The following is a 23650-nucleotide window of genomic DNA, read 5'->3' on the forward strand; positions in this document are numbered from 1 at the left end:
CCTCCAGGAACCAAGCGGTCAACTTTTGGAATTCGAAAAGCAGATTGCCAATCAATCCTTCCGCGAAGTTGTCATCCATCCTCCATGATCTTTACCATCCAACTCTTGAAGAAGAGGACTTCCTATCCAACGCTGTTGGCTTGATATTGCAGAGCGCATCCCTCAGTCCCGACTTTGAACGACCCCTGTTCGACCACCCCCTATCAGATTGCGTGTTTCGTGTGAGTCTGTCAAGCACTTCTTTGTCGTAGCAGTTTTCACTTCACAAATTAAGTTGTTGATGCCCAGAGCGTTGTGCAAGCGCTTGCTTAGTTTTTACAATCTGCTTTGCCACTCGTGTTTAGTCTTGGTCATTTTAAAAGCTGTCCCGTAATTTTCTAGGAGTGTTAGCAGTCGCAAGTGGTTGTGTTACACCCCTAACCTTCATCGACTAGTGCGGTTGAGTCAGTTCCACTTTTGCACGATGCGTCTGTACTTGGTGGTTTGAGGTTTTTTCTATGGCCGGATTAAAATGACGATTCTCATTCAACCATTTATGACTTATACTCTGGTACAAGCCATAGAACCTACAGACATTCACAGAGTGATGTCTAGGCATGTTGGATATCGGCCACAATACTCCATTGAAGTGTGGATCCTTCAGCTATCAGCCTCGGTGACCGAGCTTGCGTCGGTAGTTCAATTCCCTGTCCCAGTGCACAGTGATTTAAAGTTAAAGTTTTAAAAACGTTTCTCCTTTGAAAATAAGATGAAACTGTTTGACGTCATTCGTCAGAAGTATTTTTCAAATTTGAAACTTTTCAGGAGTACGCTGTAGATTCTGGGTGGAGGAACAAGCATGCCGGGATGACCCCCATGTTTGTCGACACCCTCCATTCGTCTGCATCCCCCACAAACGATGGCTTGGCAACTCCTAAGCTCAACGTCGTCTTAGCTACCCAGGACAATCTGCAATTCTCTGCAACACTTGCCGGTAACAACGCTTAGACACAGTGTGGTTGATGATGTCTTGTTATAACCTTCAATGCAAGGGAGTTCTGTTATGCATGGTTCAGTATCCAAAGTAGGTTTTGATTTTGTTGCTTGACTTGCGAATGAAATTTAGAAAGAAGATGAATTTGTTTAATTAATTCATTGCGCAGACTATAGGAAAGCTTTCAGATGCAACAATAGATTGAAAAAAGCAACAACTAAATATTTGCTTCGATATATTGACGTGATTTCCTTGTTTCTACTTGAGCACTGTCGGATGCAGCGATGTGAGCCGTAAAGACCCCCTGATAGTTACCTTCATCATGATAGTTTGAGCTACACTGAACAACCTGCACCGGCGCTCTTTGTGATCATGCTCCCTGCGCGAGTGACTGGATGTTGGTTCATTGATGAACCATGGCTTCCTAGAGGTACGGCCTGATTTGTCACATTCTGCAGAATTCCCCAGATTTTTCCAACTTTTGGTGACTTTACTGTCTTACCCAGGTAACAGAGTGGGTTTAACACCATCAAACGTTGAATATCATTACGAGTCACTTAAAAGTAAAAAAAAAAAAACTTTAGATAACTTCAGTCAGACAGTAGCAGTAGCGCTAATCAAAATCTGCAAAATGTGACAAATCAGGCCGCATCTCCCGGTGGCCATTGCTGAACCTACATCTCAATATTTGGTTCCCCACAAGATGGGAGTGCCTGCGGAGTGCTCTTCATTGCAGTTGGTTATTATCATCCCACAAAAAGTGACTAATTAAACTTTTCTGTTTTTGTGAACCAACCCAGCAAACTGTCCACTTGAAGCGGTTGACTGTCTCGTATCATCACTATAAGCCTTTTTACTCAATGCAACAAACAGTTTACCAGCCTCATTGTATAATCATAAATCGATTTCGCTATCACCACAGCATCAGTATGATCATGTCAAGAGAAAAAATAAAAATAAAATTCTTCAAAGGTTTCAAGTTTAGGTATTGTGGCGTAACAAATGCATGTTGCGCCATCATGGAAACAATTAAACAAATTATATAATCGATTACTACGCAATGAAGAAAAGATAATTAATAAGTTTCTTCACTGTAGATTCGACATTCAAGAAATTGTTGTGCCTTTTGTTGTGTCCACAAAAAGTGTTGTGCCTTCCCATTCTGTCCATCTGAGAAACATTGGTCGAAGAAAAAATTCGAGTATCAATGCACCCAGTTTCGCCTTTATTCGGCTGCATTGACACCGTTTGCTTTGTAATGCACTGAGGAACAATGTAGATCTGCGATGGATACAGCGTTATACAAAAACACAGATTATTATTAGTGTAAGCGTCTATCGTCATCAGTGACGCGCGCAGAAAATTTTCATAGAAGGTTCAAAACAAAATTGCATGAGGCTACGTCACAGAATTATAATAATCCGCTGATACTCCACGGCAAAAACGAAAGTAGGCCTATGTTAGGTCACAACATGCAGGCATGTGATTGTGCTTTTGGTCAGAACTGAATGAACCAACTTAACGAAACTAGATCTCATTACAACTAAGCCAGGTTGGTTATGTTGAAATTAAAGCAAATGGCTCCGATGAAAGGCGGAAACTAGATCTTCCAAAATGAGACTAGTCGTCAGTGAAAAACAGACGCGTTACTCAAGCGGTGAGGTCGCCTGGATCGAGGGTAGCCCAGTTTTGCTTCAAGCAACCCAACAAGGTTGATAACAACAAACGTTTAGCTTGAAGCAGGCAAAACATTTAGAAATTTTAAAACCAGCTACTTCTTTATTGTTTTGTTTCGTCACGCACAAGATGTAGGTTTAGACAAAATGCATTAAGAAGTTGCGCTGATGAAGAAAAGTAGACCATAAACTTAAGCAAGAAAGCCACAATAAGCAATAAAAAAAATCAAACGTCGTAAAGTTTAATTGGGCGAGGGTTGATACCCAACCCTCCTTGCGTACGTTATTGGTCGTCATGGTGAGGCGCGTCAACTTTGTATCGCTCCGAGGAAGTTTGTGTTTGAACAAGTGTCTGAGAAAGGTTTCAGGAATATACCTTGATATGTGGTCATGTGAGTTGTTTTCAAATAGACGTCTCGTTATAACACTCCAAATTTGTTCTAGGTGGTCCTAAGAACACTTACAACTGGATGACCGGCAGCAGCTTGGACACATTCGCAAGTATATCATCAGACGAGGTGGCTCTACGGAAGACGTCACTGCTGGCAATGCCTGTTCTTCCAAGAACAAAGCGATTGTTTTCGGAACTAAAACCTGGCCCTAATTTTGGGAAAGAAATGCTTTCGACTGGTCAGACGTCAGCATCCAAAACAAGTGCGTTGTACTTTGCCTCTTTGCTTTCATACTGACATTGTTGCAGGTCTAAGTTTGTAAACATGATGTTGCATTACATTTCTCCAATGTCAGAAATGAGTCTATAAAAGAGCTGAAGCCACAGGTAAAAGCCCAACTTCATTCTTCATAAATAATTATCCTTAAACTGAGGAAGCCTTCTTTTCGGTAACAATCTTTGTAGTTTTCCGCCCTTGCAAAGAGTTTGAGCTACTGATGAAGGCTACCGAGTGTGGCGGTCGAAGTTCCCATATGTTGTTTATTCCATCCATAAGGTGGCACTGAAGAGATATGTGATGTGCTGGTCCTCTTGACCCATTCGGAACCATCGCCGTTTGATTTTATCGCGTTCCAAGTGCAGTGGGTTATGACGTAATAGAGATCGGAAAGCTTGCTCAGGTGACGATGTTTACGTTGTAGATCGTGGAGTGGATGTGGATGTTGCACGATTGAAACGAAGATATTATAAAGAGAAGGAAGGATCCAGTTATAAGTATGCGAAGATTCAGGAAATGAAGCGCAAGAAGTCTGAGGTGACAATTATTTTCAGTGCGTATTATCGCGGCGATGTTTGATAGTGCATGTCATGGGTGATATTTCATTCTCGCTGACTGAATGTTTGACGTGGACGCAGCCGCGTGGTTTCGGTTGGCGTCAAACTAATGTTCTTAGAGTGTCCAGCAAGCACTCTTGAAAAACAACCAAAGATAACCTCGATTAAAGTTTGCAAGCAGCTTTGTAATTGATAAACAATGTTAACTACAAACCGGTATGTTTGTATTTGTTCGGCATCATTGCTGTACCGATGACTGAAGAATGAATTCGCTGAATTAATTTTGCAATTGTTTAGCAATTCTATCGAGATCGCAAGAAAGAAGTGGAGGATGCCGTTCAACTGCACAGAGGTTATAGGACAGGGGAACTCCCTGATATCCAGATCACCAATCGCTGTCTAATCGTTCCTCTTGCCGCCGCCTGCCAACATGACCCCCTTCTCTCTCAACTTCTCATGGTCCTCATCATATCTGGCATCAATGAAAAAGAAACAAAAAGCAACCGAAAAAATTCCGAGGTAGGTTTGATGTTATGACGCATAGAGTAGAATGTTATTTGCCACGGGAAAACGTTTCGTGAGTTTCGATTACACAGCAGTGCTTTACGTATTCAGCTCGGTTACCACGGTTACCATGTGCTTACGTATCCATAAGAATGTTTTAGACAGCCGCTGTTCTGAGAGTCAACTTGTGCTCATTAAACGTTCCATCCTCAACTACAGTATTTTGAAGGTTATGGACATTCATAACTGTGATCCTTTTTGAGGGAGTAAGGTTTCCCGACTGAATTATGTCGGGTTTGGTTTCATCATGTCAACATCTTCCTTGTTTAACCAGACCGACTCCTCAAGGCCACACGTTGGTCTGTTTTATTTACAATTTTGCATCATGTCCGTTCTTAGCTCCACATCTCTCCTCCATAGGTCAGACTGAATCTCATCCATGAAGAGCTTGGCAGCATCCTGCGAAAGTCACAGGAAAAGTGTCCGGCTCTAGTCGGATGCATTCTGGAAATATTCTTCCGGGATAACTTGGAGAGGAAGATCAACCCATCAGATATCGCAACCGCATCTCTTGCTGCAAACAAGCAGGAATTGGGTAACCACGGCTTCATTACAAACTCTTAGATAAAAAAGTTGTAACCTATTTTTAAAACCGGACCGATGGAATAAATTTCTAGAAAATGATATAAGAAAAGTTGGCTTTCATCAGTTGCTAAGTAATCTGACGGCTGGTCAGGCAGTCTATGGGCTTCCAGCTGGAAGACATCCGATGACAAGGACGGTTGTACTTTCGGGCAAGATCAGCAGGATGCATTCCTGTAGAAGCACAAAGATAGTTGCGTGGTAAATGAAATATGTCCTCGGCTAGCAGGTTTGGACTCCTCCCTGAAAGAGAGAAGTCTTGTTGGCATCCGGTTGCAAGGAATCAACTTGAGATGATCTGGTGTTGATTTCGTGTCTAGGTATCGCTGTACTGGAGCAACACATCATATCAAGATCAGAAGCAACATCTGAACCTCCCTCGAAGAGGAGGAAGCAGTCGGAGAAGGATAATAATAACGATGACATCGATGTTTGGGTGGAGCTATCAAGGTAACTGTGCTTAGTCATTAGTGTCAACTAGAGTTGTAAATGCAAAAAAAACGAACCGTTTTTTTTTTTAAAAAAACGTGTTTTTTTTCAAAAAAAACTTGGGCCAAAAAAAACACTCGTTTTTTTTTTTTTTTTTGTTTTATTTGTTTTTTTCATTGCAATTTTTTTACCATTTGCAGCTTAGTTTCATTATAGTGCTCTTGAAAAACATTAAACTAGTAAAATTGGTTTTATTGGTGTGCTGAAATTCCTAAGTGTGTGTGGTTGGCAGCAGCATATGTTTTTTGCATAGTCCTACGTTGTTTCACTTTCTTCTTCATTCTCAGGCATGTTTGTGACAGTAGACCTGACAAACATTGAATTAATGCAATTTGATACATGACATAATGTAGATGAGTTAATTTATTTTTCCTTTTATGGAAGTGCCCTTTATGGAAGGTAGCCTACGATGTTAGTATACCGGTAGGCCTACTGGTTATTCTTGTACACACTCAAAATGGGTTGACGAAATTTTGGCAAAAACAAGAGGGCAGTATTCAGAACACACATTACCTTGTTTGTGGTAAGTGGAGTTTTTCAGCACTGCTCAGTGTTCACATAGTGAATAAATGCTTCATAATACTTTTCCTGACAAGAATAAAGTTTTACCCATATTCCCGCTATGCAGGATTTAAAGATACAAAACAAACATCAAAGATGAAAACTTATTTTATTTGGGAACTACGCTGAAGTAAAAAGGAGTGAGAATTGACCTCTTGTCGTTACGCACCAATAAAACCATGATGCGTAACTTTAATTTTTTTTTTTTTATTGAGTAGAGGAAAGATTGATGAAAAGTTTGGCAAAAACAGAAAAGTGCTAAAGTCTCAAAGTCCTGAAAACTACAGTATTGTAGTTCAATTTGGATGGATAAGTGCAACCATACTTCTTTTAAAAATGTCTATGACAGCACAATGGTGTGATTAAGGGAAAACAAACATGACTATGACATCACAAAGGAGTATTGAATCTCTTCAGGGAAAATAAAAAACATCAAAATGTTTCCATCTTTCACTACATTTACATGTGATTTGGGCTAAAAGTTGGGACTTTAGCACTACACTGCTTTTGCCAAACTTTTCATCAATCTTTCCTCTACCCGTTTAAAAAAAAATTTTTTTTAAACTTACGCATCATGGTTTTATTGGTGCGTAACGACAAGAGGTTAATTTCTTTTTATCTGAAAAAGTAGTTGCCAAAACTTGTTTTAATGTTCATAAACAGATAGCCCACCCCAGAAAACATGGGGTAGAGCTAAAAATTATCCAAATATGTTGAGCGGTTCTTGAGATATTGCCATTTTTCTATTGCTCCTTATCTATGAAGCCACCTAGTGGCTAAGGTTACTTCACTTATAACTCGAGAACCGCTTGTGTGATTTTCATCAAGTTTGCACCAAATGCACATCAACTGGAACAACCTCTTGACGTTGTACTGGAAAAGGTGTGGAGTGCTGGTCAAAAGTGCCTTTGTTAAGTACAAAAACTGGACACTGACCACCTGGTCCTAACATGCCCATTAACCAAAATCCCAGGTGGCTTCGAAACTGTACACGAGTGTGGTACTGCATTTAACAACTGGCTCGACCAAATTACAGACAATACTTGAGATGTGCCAACCATAGGACACTGTTACTACTATTTGAGACAGTGAGAAATCTTTATGGCTCCTGTGTTGAGACTTGAGATCTACAAAATTGCAATGAAAAAATAGGCCTATACCAGACATATAGTCTGATTTAAAGTAAGTTATACGAGTTATGAGACTGTTTCTTTGTTGAAAGAGACGCTATTGCAATGAGTTTACCCTAATTGCTGCATATTGTGACATTTAATGTCAAAATAGGTAAAAAAAACAAAAAAAACGAATAAAAAACAAAAAAAAACGATAAAAAACAAAAAAAACGAGCTCGTTTTTTTTAAAAACAAAAAAAACCGTTTTTTTACATCTCTAGACTGTCAACCCAAGGACTGATGGTCTCAGTGAGTAGTTTACACATTGGGCCACCAATCGAATAGCCTTGTTCCCCATTCTCTTGTCCAGGTTGGCAGTCATATTGTCCAGTCATGGTCAGAGATGTACGTAGGCTGTAAGCAGTGCATATTTTTGCGTGTTGGTGCCACATAGTGCCATTAACCTGCATTATACTGTATATTAATTGAAATTTATTTGAGGATCGAATCTGCCTGAATTTGTTCAAAGGTCAGCTTGAACTTCCTCTGATGCTTCATTCGACTTACAGCTTGTTGTAATGGTGAGCCTTGTATTCCTGCAGGCTCTACAAATCCTTGGCTAACTATGACGTATTGTACGGAATATTCTCGAATCATTCTGGCTCTGGGGGGAGCACAACTGAGGGTTTGCGATTGGAAGGCGAAGCAAACTACAAGGCAGCCTGTAAAGTTTACCAAGAGGTGAGCGCTACCAGCCATTTGACTTTGTTGGATGATTATTGCTTTCAGTGCCGCTGCAACTGGCAAGAAAATACATCAGGTAGAAATGATTGACTGTGATTTTTGCATAACATTCGTTTCCCATCCTCAGAGTAGTTCATTGTAGAAGTGATGACAGCGACATTTGTGCCGACACCTTTCAGGCACTGAGAGCTGATAGCGAGGCCAGGGAGGTGGAGAAGGACTTGTGGGAGGAGGGACTGATGCACTCTCTGCAGAACTTATCAAGGTCAGTGACACATTGTTGGCAGGCTTTGATGACTGGATGACGTGCATGTTAATGAAGTGGGGCATTATTACCTCAAGTTGTTTCCTCTTGCTCCGTGCGAAAGTCAGTAAAAATTGTCTAACTATGTTGGTGTACCACGGGATGGGATGGTTGAACTGTTTACATGGGAGCCATTAGTTAAAACGTGTAACATCATTTTATATTTAATTTCGAAGATGGAATCAAGTAGACGAGATGTGTATAAGCCACCTATCGTCATACGAGCATTCTGCATGTGCATTGAAGTTACAAGATGTGTGGAAGTACCCGGACTATGTGGTGAGTCATCTTGTTAGTTGCCATTAACATAACCACCGATGTTCACTGCCCTGTCGTTACATTGAACCCTCCATATTGTCCATCTGCCTTGGGTTTTTATTTTGTAGATTGCCCAAGGTAAAAAAGATGTATACACCACACACAAGCACAAGCTGAGGCTACCTCAGCCCGGTACAGAACTGTGCCTTGGTTATATTGGTTATATGCGTGATGGGCGATCGTATTCATTTTATGGGAACTATAAGATATGGAGATCAGGGTTTACGAGTTTTAGTCTCTTTCAGGTTTGGTTTATAATGAGGACTTTTTATTTTAGGAGAGATATTTAGAGTCAGCTCTCCATGCCAAGCTCCTGCTCCTCCTGCAAGGGAATGTGGGTGTTGGAAATGAGCTAGCAAACTTCATGGACGATGCAATGAAGGAAAGAGGAGAAAAACGTAGCAAGGTTGAAAAGAAGTTTGCAGAATACCTCACTATGCTTTACATTTACCAGGTAGGACTGTTGAAAGAGACTTCATTGTTTTCACATAAATTGTTGCTATTTTTTTATTTTTAACGTTGAACTTTTAGTCGTGTGGCAACTTGCCTCTGTAGTCGGTGTCAATAAAGTGTGGCCATCAAAAAGATGTTAAGCAGTGTTACCTTGTCATAATCAATAAAGTGATGATTAACCATCAACCTTGCAACCTAGCCGGTTTGTTTGAACTAAAGAGTTTGTCTTCATTTGGTTTCATTATCTTCCGTGTATTGTTCATTTGATCAACAGGAGGATTACGATAGAGCAAGGTACTACCTCCAGCTCACTGGTGATGGCTTTTCATCCACGTGGACTTCCGTTAGCGCTCTGATGAGAGCAAAACAAGGAGATCTTCTCAGAAGCATCACTCGGATCTCTGATATCGAGGACTTCCTCAATTTAATGAAGATGGGTAAGTTTGGTTGGAGTCTAACCGTAATTTTCTACTTAATGAATCCAGTTATATCTTTTGAAAACATCCTGGTAATGGGCTCGGTTCTTAGTATGGCTACTAGGATGGCTGAACACAACAAAACTATTTCAAGACATTTCATAAATTCTTGTTTAAATGTCATGAACACTGATTGAACAGTCTTTGTGTGTTCGGTTGCATTGCGCACGAACCTGTCTGGAACAATGTTATCTTTTGTGGCTTTCTGGCAACGTTATCTGGCTATGTTGGAATCAATATTTTTTGTTGGTTGTCAATCACTCTGCTTCATTCCCAGGTGCCGGGTTCAGTTTATCTTCAATAACAGACCTGGTTGCGAAGTGGACAGAACATGATGTGTACTCCGTCCACGATCCCATCACTGCATGGCAGGATCTGGTCGCCTACAGGTCAGTGCCAGGGTAATGTGTTGAATGACGCTGATGACCTGGAATGCTGATGGCAATAAAACTACATTTATTAGCAATTTAGAGCTTCGGTAGAGAGTTTGTCTTCGTATGCCTATTAGCAATTTGTTTGAAACAAGTTATCCAGTGCCACGTTATGGAAGTATGGAATTAACTTATGTGCGCTATTGATTACCAACACTTCACTTCCATATGTTAGAATGTTTGTGGTCATACAATTATCGACATGGAGTTTAAATCATTGACTTTTCGGTATTGCTGTATAAACTTTGTAGCATTTTGATATAAACTATAAAACAGCATTAATTTATTTTAATAACTTTAACTTTAATTAAGTGTAAATACTTTTTGTTGAAACAAACCATGAAAGTTATTACACAAAAATAGAGTAGTTGAGAACAAGCAACTTCCAATTAAAGTTTATACCAAATAGTCAAGAGCCGCTCACACTGCCTAGAAGGTTCCAACTTCATGATGTTGTCCCGTCGTTTATCAGCCTCGTCAAAGTCTAAGTTCAGACAACATCGCTTTTGCGTCAGAGAATGAAACTTCAATGCCAAGTTCTTGTTGTTCACTGCGAGTCAACTCTCGTGTCATTAATTGATAGATGTTTCTTCCTTGACAAACTGAAAAGGAGGTTCGATAGCTTGAACCCATCCGGAACTGACGGTGATGCTTTACTCTCCTGCGTGGAAAACGGTAAGATGGAAATGCAGCTGAAATTATTGGACAACTCCTGCTCCAGAAGGAACTTCGCTCTAGCGAGAAGAATACTGGACAACTTGGAGAAGGTGATTGTTGGTGTCGCCAAGATTTCAATAAATATCAAATAATTGAGTGTTATTGGCTTGATAGTTGGAGTCCTTGTTGTTAAATCGGTAGACGCGTGTTCAATGCCAACCTGGTTATATCAAGACTTTATGATTAGTGAGGCTGGATCTTATCCCTGCCAAGTACAACATAGGCCTCGTGGGGTCTGGTAGTAATGTAGTATTTGTACTCAACAAATCAGCTAAAAGTGACTTTATACTGGGGGATAGATAGTTATATACGTCTTACCTCAATAACGATCCATGGTGAAACCTTGCTCTCCAGCTTACTATGCTGTAACTTTATGTCTCAAGGTGAGGTAAAGGTAAAAACATTTCTAAAAAATGGCATTGTGTTGTTGAGCTGTTGATTGTCAGTTAATATTGTGTAAATATTTACATTTCTTGTGAATCGCTAGGTCACTAAAGTTCTGTCGGTTTCAGGATTATGACAACTTTCAACACAATGAGACCGTGTGCGTCAAGCTATCCCATCAAACCGCTCGCTACTATCATGCTCAAGCACGCCATCTCGCGGTTGCATCAAATGATCCTCAACGCAACTCGTCATTTAATTTCCTGCTAGCCGCGTATGGAAGCTTGAACGAACAGAACAGCGTTGTTGAGCATATAAGCAGGTAAGATCAAGGATTTAGCCACAAATTGGTTACATCTCCCCCAATGTCAAACTTTCTACCATGTCACAATAACACATTCGCACGGTGCACATTGTTTTCGTTCGCGCGCAGTGCACGGCCATGGTCTCATACGAGTATCCGCCAAATCAGTGGCTTTGTTGGATTGTTGTATGAAATGTTTTCTAACAATGTCGTCTGAGCGGCAAGTTTGTGGTGCCTTGCAAATATTTAATAGAACAGTTCACACTGGCGCTCACATTTTCACTGGAAAAGCGAAGATCTCAGAAATGTGTTATGAGATCACTTTATGTGGTTAGGTTTGACCTGTGTACAATTATGCCAAACAGAGACTCAGCCCTGCATGTGGAGCATCTTCTACTTCTGGCAACCACGTACGACATTGCGTCTGATGCCGTAGCCGCCTCCAGTGATGACGTGACGTCATTTGTTGATGACATGCTTCCTTCACGGTCTGCTGATTCTTCGGGTATAGTTTTGGATTGTTTGACAGTTTGAAGTTAAAAGTGAGAGATGTGTAGCAGAGGTGTTTTAATACCTTGCATATTGGAAAAGCAATAATGGGATCAAATATTGATCCGTGAAGAAGTTGAAGCAAATGCACCTGTAGGGAATGCACCTGTAGGGAACTACGTTGATATCGACTGAGTTTTGAGGAGGAAACTGTCGTGTTTGAAGAAAATATTACAAATTAAGTTTTTCTTATTGTAATAATAATGTCGATAGTGAAAGTGGTTTAAGGAGAGCAGGTATTATGAAGGTATTGTCTGGTTTCTGGGAAAGTTATTGCGATAATTTCAAAAGTGTTGAATCCACCACCAACCTGTGGTTGCAATAGTTTCTATTGAGCATTGTCGTGGCAACGGCTGTCGTGTTTCAGCGTGTGATCAATTTCATGCGCTCATTTGTAACCAAGGTTTGTTTTACGTTGGCTTAAAGTCTGCCGACGTTGAAGCAATGTAATGTGATAGCATTTGTTAAATTTTCTTTGAATGAATTTTATCACATTAAGGTTCATCTGATGTGACGAGCGACCTCCAGCGGGAAGCATTTACCACCTTTGACAAAGCGGCCAGGGCAACGGCCAAGCTCCCAACATCGGCCCATACGCGACTTCATCTCAAATCCTACATGGCGATGGCGGACTTCTGCGACAAGCAGATCAGGATGAAGGATGGTAAGTCCAGAAGGAAGTTTTGATCCTGAAGATCATCTGCTCTTCCAGGAAGTGGAAGAGATGACGTCATCAAGGAGTCCGCTATCCAAATGAGTTTGCGATGACTTCCTGGTGTTTAAGTGACGTCATGTGTTTGGTTGAGAAGTCGACAAGTTTGATCTTTGTTTGTTGAACGCCTGTAAAGTTATGAACTCGCTTGGTAAGCTTAACTCAAAATGGCCTCCTGGTGCCAGTGAATCAGTGTTTAATCTGTGCAATTTCCTACGGAGTCTTACGTTCTCTTTGAAGTAATTGCTTTGGCGGTGGCAAGGAGCTGAGGCCTGTTATAATTTTGATATTGTTTTTCGTATTACGCCGGGTAGTTGGTTAAGTGAACGTGAAGATAAGGACGCTTATCTTCGTGTCCACCTACACTCCTTCAGGCATGCCTTAAGTGTCTTCTCAAAGACACAGCCACATCCTCATCAGCGGTGTCGAACTAGAATTTAGATAATGTTTTTGTTTCATAGAGACTGAGTCATCGGAAGAGGAGGAAGTGACCAAGTTCGCCGTTTTATTGACTCAGTTTGTTGCCAAGTCAATGCGGCTGAGTGGAGTCATACAACCGATGGTGTCTTTGAAGATACCGCGCTTGCTTCAGCTCATTGAAAGAACTAGATATATTAAAACTGTCTTCATGCGAGAGGTGAGATTGTATCACGTTATAAAGAAATGAAAACCACCCGTTTGGTAGATCGACTGAATTATTGTCCATGGTCGTTTGCAATGCAATACCACCACCCAATGTTATTGGATTGATATTGGTGGAAGCGCATTGTTAATGAAATCATTCAATTTTATTTACAAAAACGTATTTCTCTTCTATAACATCTTCAGCTTCAAACTTCAAGTATGATAATTTCATGCAACAAGCATTTACTCCTAGCTTACTTCACAGTGTAGATTCAAACGATCTGTTATAGCCTGATGCTGCGGGTTCTCCCTAGTCATGTGCTATGACGATTCGTCACGATTCGTCATAGCACATGACTAGGGAACTGTGTTCCGAAAGCTAGTGTAATTTGATATTGCCAAAAAGAACCCGCAGCATCAGGCTATAACAGATCGTTTGAATCTACACTGTGAAGTAAGCAACGATCATGCTGCTAAAAGCGAAACTCATTCAACTATATTTATTCCTAGATTTTGACTCAAGATAGGTCAAAAGCGTATTGCATTTCTAATAACAGAAGTGAGATTGCTATGATTTCTGTTCTTGTTGTCAGCCTCCCACGAGGCAAGGAAGTGGTTGCATCTTTCATACTTTCCACTCCCAAATCCATTTCAGACCCAAAACCTCCCTTCTTGGATGTTCCTTGCATGGGTGGGACACATGGTGGCGTTGTTAGATGGGGATTCTGGGCCTGCCCTTCACCCCTTAATAAACGCCATAGCCGAGGAGTACCCCCAGGCCTTGGTCTATCCTGTCATGACGGCGATGAAAGGATACAAGTACGCGTCATCCAACTCAACGAGGGAAAACAAAATCTTCATCAAGAGGTCAGCGGATAACCTTGTCGATAACGTAACGCCATTATGACGTCATGGCCTATTTGATCTGTTCTCTGCCAAAATAATTTATCGAAACATGGTTCAAAAGTGGCGTCACTTTAAGTCATTTTCTTGTTTAAGTTGTGGTAAAACTTGCTGCATTTGCTTTTGATCATGCTTGTGATAGCTTTTTATAATTTCTTAGTTACCTGATCCCCAGTTTCAAAACACTTTGCTTTTCAAGCCACGAACATTTTCGAACCCACAGTTGAATACTTCGCTACAAGCTCTCTGCATCACATGTGGAAATAATGTTTCCATAAAAAATGGGTGGAATCATAATCCATAACAATCATCACAAGAACATAATTTCTAAACCACCCTTAGATCTTTATCATGATGACCGATGATGTCGTGTCGTGAGAAACTCATGTCGTGAAAAAGTCATGATGTTTTCTCTCAGGCTGAAGCAGAAACTGGAGGAAAATGTTCCTCTCGCCAACGACTTCATCGAGCAATTGCAGTTCGTCTCCAACCCTGCCGTGGCCTTCAAGGTAATGTCTGACAATGATGTGGTGGTATGGTGTGCATCAAAGCGAACAAAAATATCCATGTTATAAGATAGGTGAAAATATTTTGACTTATTGTCGACTTGATTGACAGAAGTTCAAATCCCGCCACAAGTAAGCATTAAGTTGCCATCAAATGTCAACACGAAATTCAATAATTTTATATTGCTTCCATCCAATTGTCCAAAGTGCAAGGCGGAAGGAAGTTGTTACGTCATCACTTCAATTGACAGTTAATATGAAACCTGCAATGTACTGTTCTCATAGCACTGTGCGAGACAAATCGTTAGCTATTGATTTTGGTTTTGAATCTTTATCCTTGGACTGACAAAGCCTTGATACGATAGGTTATTCCTGGTAGTTTCGCATACTTGTAGAGGCTCTTGACGCAGGGTCGGTTACCGAGATTGACGGATTTAAGTTTCCAATTGTTGAAGTCTTGTGGCCGGAGAATTATTCCATTCACTAGGTGCCGCTGAATGGAGAGCAGTCCTTGTAATGCGTTACTCAAGCGCACACCTCGAGAGCCGAACCATCGCCACTTGATCTTGGGTCGGGCGCGCAACCACTGAGCTAACGACTTGTGAGATCCATATCGGGATATATCTTTCCTGGGTATCTTTGTTAACTTCACGTGCAGTTGTCGCCAGTGGACCCGCTTTCTGAATCGCTATGAAGAAGATCTCTGGGTAGTTCATTGAAAAACTCTGCGTCTGGGATGTCGTTGGTTTTGGTAGATGTTGTCAAAAGATTGAAATAAAACGTTATTTTGCATAGGATTGTAGTGAAGAATTTTGCAAGTTGTTGGAAAAGAAAGAAAAAAACACAAATGAAGTCATGGAAAATTACCAGAACATGTACAACAACTTTTTTAATTGTGCTGAGTCAGCAGGAGGGGATGACTCGTCACTTTATGGAACTCCAGTGTCTTCTGCAGTTCGTACAGGACTTCTCAGATTCAAGTTTGCTAAAGTAGGTGTTCTTATCTATCTGCTCATGTTTTATGCTTTATCTCTATCCTTCGTCTTTTATGACCGATTTATTTTGCACTAGATCATTAATTAGACACTCAGTCTAATTATTCATCCGAGGCCATCGATGGCTTAGGCAAGGCAATTGAAGAAGAAGGTCATCAATAGCTGCAGCCATTTTGTTACTAACAATGGAACTGAAGCAAGTTCAGTGAAAAAATGTACAAATTTTTCCCCATTTGACTTTCGCCTGAATCCCTGATTTTCGCTCAAGAAGTTATGTTCTAATTTTTTAGGTCAATTGTAATTAATCTGCTCCCATGTGGTCTGTGTTGTTTTCATAACGATTAGGTGAGAAGTCGTGGTGGGTAGGCTATAGCTGCAACTTAGTGATAGTTTTTTGCACATTAATTCAAATCATAGTAGGTTTTCATGCAATTTATGACCAAAAATGTTGTTTCAGGAATACAAGAAGGAGTTTGACCAGTATTTTGGCGGCTCCACAGGAACCAAATTGCCGGGGATGAATTGCAGACAAGTCCGAAAGTGGATCGATAACTTCAAACAAAAAGTGAATAAGTTCGTTACGAAAGCAACTTCACTGAGGGATTACAGTCAATGGTTGGCAAACTACCAACCTCTGCAGCATGGCAGGGGGCATCTGGAGATCCCTGGTGTGTTTTGTGTTGGTATATGCATACTTTAATTCAATGCTTTAGTTTAGTTCTGCTTCATCTAATTGTTGTACAATAAACTTTGTCTTTATAGTCTCCATTTCAACAATAACAACTTTATTGCTACAAAAAGTGCTCAATGACAAGCAAAAAAGCCAAGCAGAGCAAATTACATCAAATTCAGTTGCTATTTTCCAATAACCTCTACGGTCTGTTTTGAAAAGGGGGATCACCATAAGGTCCTCATTCAAATAGAATTCAAAATAATAAATAAAATATTTCAGCTCTGCTTTAAGGTGAATGTTTGTTTGGGGAAGTATAAGACGACATGCAAGCGCAACAATATTCTCTCTTGTCCGGATATATTTTTTAAATCTTAAGTGATGCTTCACTTTAGAATAATGCTTAGGCTCCAGAAGAACGGGGCATCACGATCTGCTCCGGGTTCTCTTTTATTCCTTGGTCTGAAGTCTAATTGTCCATTAGGCTCCTTTTGGAAGGATGAGAGTTAATCGTCTCGAAAAGAATTATTTAGTTATTTTTTGTAACTTATATATTTAGTTATTTTGTTTTTGCGCAACGTTAAATCGTATGGTTGTTGTCGTCTGATTAATCGAGGAGCTTGTGGCGTGGTGTGAGCCATCTTCTTAACGATCGTCTACACTGCATGGCCCCATTCGACTTTTAATGTTTTTGCTTGCTAAACTTTGTAGGCCAGTACCACGGCAGATCACGTCCCCTAGTGGAGTATCACACCACCATAACCGGGTTCGACGAGAGAGTGAGGGAGATGAGGTCACTACGTAAGCCATGCCGCATCATCATTCGCGGTTCGGATGAAAGCGATCACTACTTCCTTGTCAAAGGTGGGCGCCATTCTATCACTTCATCTCATGATGATATATCATTGGTTGGCACTAACTTCATACGCATGTGAACTGAGATACAAACCACTTTTTCGTTGGTTTCAACTCATAGTTCCTTTGTTGGTCTCGTAATCCCAAAGATGCCCACTCTCTGTGACGTGGAAGCAGGCGTTGAGTAGATTCAAGAGAAAGGTGAAGCTGTTTGCAGTGTTTGGTCGACAGCGGTTATTGAAGTACCATCCTTCTTAACCTGTGACCTTGCAAATGATCTGTTAATCATATACGTTGCTCCAAAGTAGGAGCATTGTTCCGACTTGAATCTGATGGGTCAATCATGATTGCCACTCTCTTAAGGTTTGATGAACTTTTAGGCGACCGATTAAGCCAACTGACTTAGATAATCCAGACTCTGTTTGAGCAAAGTATATCTGAGAATCAGTAATCGGCGATTTTAGTCAACTGATTACTGTTGTCGTCGTGTGAGACTCTGAGGCTGAGGGTCTATCCTTTTACTACCCCATGTTCCCAGACTATACTGGAAGGCTGCTAGTTGTTGTTACTGTTGTTACATACTAAAAGCATTAATCCGCGAAATTAGTTGCCTAATCAGAAGATTTGGTTAATCGGTAGAAAATCCAAGTGCAGGTAATTCGATCCAAACTCATAATATATGTGTAGATATCTTTTTGAAATCTTGATTCTAAAGTATTAGGGCACGTCCTTATACTTCATATTGAAGAAATCACGTTATGAAGTTACGCATCACAGTTTTCTCCTTGGAATTCACTGAAGCTTCATTTGTTGGTACAGGTGGGGAGGATCTCAGACAGGATCAGCGCATCCAGTCCATGTTCACATCCATCAACAACATCCTTGCTGAGAATGTGGAGTGCAAGAGGAAAGACCTTTCTCTCATCACTTATCAGGTGATGACGTCGCGTCAACGTCATCTTTCCGTGACGTCATGGCACCAGTGGCATGACGAAAGGCTGCGTCTGACGACAGTTAGTTGAGTGCTTGAAAGTGATTGCATGTTCCACGGTACGTGGTTCATTCCTTACCTGTGGTGATGAAACAATAGATTCCTGACATGGAGGAGAATACTGATGGGTTCTTACTTAATGGGTTGGAAAGTAAAATACTTTATGAGGAAAAATTCCAATTGTCCTTCATCGTTGATCGGCCGTTTGTAGCGCCATGTTTGTAGATGGCCAACAATCGTTGCAGGTTTTGCCTTACCAGTGTTAGTTTCAATGATGTAGAATCAACCTCCAATAAATTGATATTCTATAAAGCTAAAATCAACTCTATTTCTTCAGGTTATCCCAGTAAGTTCAAAGGTCGGATTGATAGAATGGGTGAAGAATGTTATTCCTTTTTGGGATTTTATTGAAGATCACTCTCGTAAGATGGGCTGGTGAGGAGATGGACTTGCTGACTTGTCTGTGCATAACTTGGTTACTTGTGAGATACCACGTTAGCTGCTACACTAGGCTAATGCAGTGCATTAAGTCACAGTCGCATAAGTTCCCACCGATCTGACAGTGTGTAATAATCCTGTTAATACCCGAAGTGTCACATCTAGTTTCTTTCATCGTCGGCTACAATAAAAATGTTATTTGGTAACAATTTTGGTAAAATGGTGATTTTTTAACCATAGATAAATAAAACCTAACAACCAGACGGGATTTAACATAATAACATGATAATAAACTAAAAATTACAAACGTTTTCGGCCATACTCATGTTAACCCTTTTCAAGTAACCAACTGACTGATGTTTTTCATAAATTGAAATTTCAAAACTGATCTACATAAACAAAAATTGAAACGTTTGTAATTTTTAGTTTATTTTTATGTTATTGTGTTAAATGCCGTCTGGTTGTTAAGTTTTATTTGTTTATTTGGCAACCAATTCTAAATATGCATATTTTATTTAAAATATGAAAAGAAAAGGTCCAGCGAACAGACTTGCAGTGTTAACTACCTGGTTTGATGTCCTGTCGTCTGATTCTGCTTTTGATTATTATGTTTTCAAGTCATGTAATGCACAGTGCAGTCAATGATTCAATCCAAGTGCCTCTGTTCAGCTATGGCAAGCTGGATGAACTTCATCGCTGCGTGGACTGGGTTCCTCGGAAGCTTGCATCGTCGTGCAAGTCTTATAGCGAGCAGTATGGACGGATGTTCAAGGAGTGCCTGGAGACGGATGTTGTTGCAAGATTCAATGAGATCACATCCTCTCTATCCAAATACATCTTCAGGTTTGTTGATTGGAGGATGCTAGGATGAGGGTGGTGCTCTTTGTGGATGTTGCATGGCGTGACTTAGTTATCGACTGTTTGAAGTATTGTGACGACTGGATTCATAAAAACTCTAACATCGCTTCTTTGACGAATACCATTTCTCACTTTGTGCTTACTGTAGCTTCGTGGAAAAACTGCACTTCTGTGGTGGTTTGTGCCGTGTACAACTATTGGGGAAGTTATTGTTGAGGAATATGCAGCCCCAGAATCATCATCATCATAATCCATCGTCGGTTTGTTCCCCACTAGTGGGGGTGGCCGATTGTTTCCGCGCAGCAATTGTTTTAATCCCTTTTCTCCATTTCACCCTGTCCCTTTGCATGTCCCTGTCCCTTGCCTTTGCAAAATCTGAATATCATCTTTATTGCGCGCTCTAGAATGTATGCTTGCTTACATCTTGTTGATAAAGCACAAGTATTAGCAAAAGGGAAGCACAAATAATAATTTATTACAAATTTGTCAAATGTACAACGTGCAGTTAAAAGTGCCGAGCTCAGCATAAACCGAAAACATGAGTTGACCAATTCTGGCGTCAGCATAGTTCGCGTCTGGTGCTCTAGGTTCAACGGTCAACAGCAATGAGTCATGCAAGTGAAGTTGCAACGTCTTTTTCAACAGGAATGCCTACCTGCATCTCGCTGCCAGCCCCCAAGCCTTTGTGACGCTGCGTCAGCGCTTTGTCGTTTCCTATGGAGTGATGTGCGTCACTCACTGGTTGCTAGGCATCGGTGATCGTCATACAGGCAACTTCCTTATCTGTACGTCATCAGGAAAAAGCGTGGGAATAGATTTCGGTCACGCGTTCGGCTCTGGGACAGAGGTGAGACATGATGACGATACGGAGGACTTGTCGTCAATAAGACGTTGAGTTAAAAGAAATCAGTTCTTTTAATGTCTTATCAATTACCATCTATGCTTTATCGACTGACAGCTTGCGTTCCACTTCATTCGTGCAAAGTTAATAATCAATCTTTGTTGAAATTTGAAGAGATTTTAACAATTTGCATAATTATCAATTAAGACGTTTAGTTTTATCAGAAGCCACACCACTCCTGTCATGCAATCGACTAATATATTATAACTCCATGCCTGACAAAGTCATCTGGACTGGAGAGCCAATCGACTTCTTGTCACTCCCTGTATTGCCATCAGATTCTGCCTGTGCCGGAGCTTGTCCCCTTTCGGATGACTAATCAGATTGTTCATCTGCTGGCTCCTCACTCGGAGAAGAGCGGAGAGATCCGACAAGTTATGGTCCGATGTCTCTCAGCTCTTCGTATGCAATGCGACATCCTCCTCTCAATCCTGGATGTCTTCATCAAGGATCCATCGGTGGATTGGACGGTAGGTCGTGCAGGAAGATGTTGATTGTGGTTATACTTTTACATTCGTGAATGATATCTTAGTGGGATAGGAGCGATATTAAGTAACATATTGCTATTAATAAATAGATAGATACGCAATGTCCGGCATGCTCTGAAGTCGTTGAAGTCAGTCTCTGCGTGAAAATTCCTTGAAATCTCTGAAATTCCAGACTATTGGCAAGAGAAGTCGTAATCTTGAATCACGCTACGGCATCCAAGATGAAGAAACAAAGAGTCTCTCGGATCTCGCATGGTACGCGAAGAGAAAGATGGAAATTGTGAAGAGGAAGTTAGAAGGAGAAAAGCCTGCCAACATCACCCGGTGAGTCGTTTCTTGCAGTGTCATCTATGGTGTCTCTCAACAAGCCTTCCAGAGCAACACTGCGGGCAATTTTCGTTACTCTTTGGTTTTGAGATGAAAGATGGGGCCTTTTTTGGAATTGTGTGGATAAAGCTCAAATCATTTTCATATTGTTTGTGTGGCTCAAATAAAAAGCATCGACGTTGGGTCCCAAAACCGCTTGGGCCACCAGGTTATTGTCTCCATGGTTTCTGGAACTATTTATGCTAAACCTGACGTCATCATTGTTTGCAGTGAGGAGCTTCAACATAACCCCTTGGTGGGGTCATACCGGAAGAGTTACTGCTTAGTGGCCAGTGGAGGCCCTGGGAGCCGGAGGAAGGGGGAGCCTGATAGTGGGCTCAGTGTGCCCGTTCAAGTGGACTGCTTGATTGACCAGGCCACCGACCCTAACGTCCTCGGCCGGGCGTGGAAGGGGTGGAAGTCGTGGCTTTAGACCAGCGGTGCACAACATCCGCCCATTGGGACTATAATTGAATCTTTTGACATCTAGTTGAGAAATGTGATTGTGCGTCATCTAACTTTCGTACCACCTTTGTTCGATGTATCTTGCGCAACCAAAAAGTGAAGTACATTCCATTAACGAACATGCTATTTGCTCAAAGATGTAGGCTATTTCATAAATTTTGTACAAACTTGAATTTTAATTGTAAACCTTCTTATTGCGTTTTGTAGCTTTTCGGCCACGAACTGTAGATTTCTTTTCCAAGATTTTTGTGACTATAATGACATTGAACAGAAAATCAGTTTTGCATCCAATAAACCGTCCAGGTCTCTCCTCCTTTGTTTGGTGTGTTTGTTGTTAAAGGCCGGAAGATTGTTACTTCTGGACAGCGACGAGAGCGCGCAACCTGCGCCGCAAAGTTGATTGTTTAGTAGCCTGAGGTTTAGTCACGGGTCGAGACATTCTGATCAAGGTTACCCTTCATCAAGGAGATTACTAACCCCACAGTATCAGGAATTAACTAACATCTGTTCTTAATGAGGATTATCCAATATCCATGTCTGAATAGCTGATTGGCTCATCGCATGTACCCGATTTGAATCATATGTTCATTGTTCATCCACGTGTCTCCATCATTTTTATTGTTTATACAGTAGTTTGTTTTAAGATAAGCTGAAAGGCATTTCCAGGGATTCATAAAAGTTTTGAATATTCTTCAATGTATTTCTGATATTTACCTCCACCTTGCGATTAAGTGTGACCGCATTGGTCACCAAACTATTCGCTCCTCACTGATTGCACAGCGCCGGGTTTTACTTGAAACATGGCGATGATACGTTTTTGTTGAGCGTGACGAACAAGTTCGAATATAGGGATGTTACTAGGGGCGTAGCCAGGAAAAAAATTGGGGGGAGCAAATAAGTATTACTGCACATGTCAGTCAGCCCGGTAACGAGAAGGCGAGGCAATCAGACGGAGGGTCTCGCTCAGAAATTTTTGAAAGTATTATCTTAAAATTACGTATTCTGAGAGTACTTTCAACCTAATGCAATAGTAAAACTCTGTCAAATGATGCTGTAGTATATTTAAAATATTTCCGGGGGGAGGGGGATTTCCCCGTGACCACGCCTGTGGTTGTTAGCGACAGTAAATTGCCAGAATGGAAAGTCCGTGTAAGATCCGATGGGTCAGGCTCATGTAGAATTGTTAATGTTCAAAAGGTTTGGCTCTAGGCATGGAGTCAACATGTTGTTGTATAGAAAGCAGGCTACATTGCAAGCAGCTACTTTATAGCCTACACATTTTTTTATTTGACTTTTTATGCAATGGTTGACGGAGGCCAACCAAAAAGTATTTTTATACAATGCATCTTAAAAAGAATATTGTGCTGAAATTAGAATTGTTACAATCTGTAGGCGATATGACAGCATGAACATGGGACAAGTCAAGTGTTGCCAACTATTGAAAATGAATTGTCTTGATATCATTTCACTGATGTTGGAGTTGCGATACCTACAATCACTTTATTTTATCGTAGCTTACCGGTAATAAAAGTTCAAATAGTAACAGTTTTTTTAACTTGGCGTTTTGTCTTGTTAAAAATACATTTTTAAAAGTTAAGCGCAGTCGGGTTGAAATTTTTATTGAAGGGTTGTTAGAGACAAAGTCATCAGCAGCTACAGAAACTTTGCAGCCTCCAGTTCGGGGGTTCAATCGACTTTAGTTTCATCCTTCCTGGTTTCATTTTATGCTAAGTATTAGGGTGCTTATTTTTTTGCCAAAAAATGTATTTTTTCTTCTGCCTGTGTTTAAAGTGTTTCTTTTGGACAAGAAAACACTGTCTGCAAAAAAATTTTTGAAAAAAAAAAGATCCCCAGGGGGTCCTCCGGAGCAATTGCATGAACCAGTGTGAAAATAAGCATTTTTGCTTATAATTTCCTTTTTTTGATGATAGCATAAAGATTTTGGTGTCTAACCCCAGTCCCCACTAATTTAACTACTAGAATGTCGTTTCATCATCATCAGCCGGTCATGCCACT

The 23650-nt window shown here is 40.7% G+C and overlaps 1 protein-coding gene across 1 annotated transcript in view; it reads left to right on the plus strand.

The window, feature by feature from the left end:
• Positions 1-21946, plus strand: part of LOC145786856 (DNA-dependent protein kinase catalytic subunit-like) — a 65000-nt gene extending 43054 nt beyond the window's left edge. The window contains exons 55-84 of the mRNA XM_082598597.1: positions 8-221; positions 805-973; positions 3094-3303; positions 3742-3854; positions 4172-4393; positions 4799-4973; positions 5341-5470; positions 7785-7923; positions 8106-8191; positions 8407-8509; positions 8826-9002; positions 9276-9438; positions 9755-9866; positions 10492-10675; positions 11138-11331; positions 11679-11818; positions 12362-12526; positions 13036-13211; positions 13854-14065; positions 14520-14610; positions 15403-15597; positions 16060-16270; positions 16984-17136; positions 17947-18062; positions 18456-18553; positions 19226-19399; positions 20060-20261; positions 20594-20785; positions 20976-21127; positions 21401-21946. Coding sequence (XP_082454723.1) covers positions 8-221; positions 805-973; positions 3094-3303; positions 3742-3854; positions 4172-4393; positions 4799-4973; positions 5341-5470; positions 7785-7923; positions 8106-8191; positions 8407-8509; positions 8826-9002; positions 9276-9438; positions 9755-9866; positions 10492-10675; positions 11138-11331; positions 11679-11818; positions 12362-12526; positions 13036-13211; positions 13854-14065; positions 14520-14610; positions 15403-15597; positions 16060-16270; positions 16984-17136; positions 17947-18062; positions 18456-18553; positions 19226-19399; positions 20060-20261; positions 20594-20785; positions 20976-21127; positions 21401-21602 — 4870 coding nt within the window. The 3' untranslated portion in view covers positions 21603-21946. The remainder of the gene's footprint in view (positions 1-7; positions 222-804; positions 974-3093; positions 3304-3741; positions 3855-4171; positions 4394-4798; positions 4974-5340; positions 5471-7784; positions 7924-8105; positions 8192-8406; positions 8510-8825; positions 9003-9275; positions 9439-9754; positions 9867-10491; positions 10676-11137; positions 11332-11678; positions 11819-12361; positions 12527-13035; positions 13212-13853; positions 14066-14519; positions 14611-15402; positions 15598-16059; positions 16271-16983; positions 17137-17946; positions 18063-18455; positions 18554-19225; positions 19400-20059; positions 20262-20593; positions 20786-20975; positions 21128-21400) is intronic.
• Positions 21947-23650: the final 1704 nt, after the last annotated feature.

The sequence above is a fragment of the Aplidium turbinatum genome, chromosome 17 (assembly GCF_918807975.1).
Source record: "Aplidium turbinatum chromosome 17, kaAplTurb1.1, whole genome shotgun sequence".
Classification (NCBI taxonomy): domain Eukaryota; kingdom Metazoa; phylum Chordata; class Ascidiacea; order Aplousobranchia; family Polyclinidae; genus Aplidium; species Aplidium turbinatum.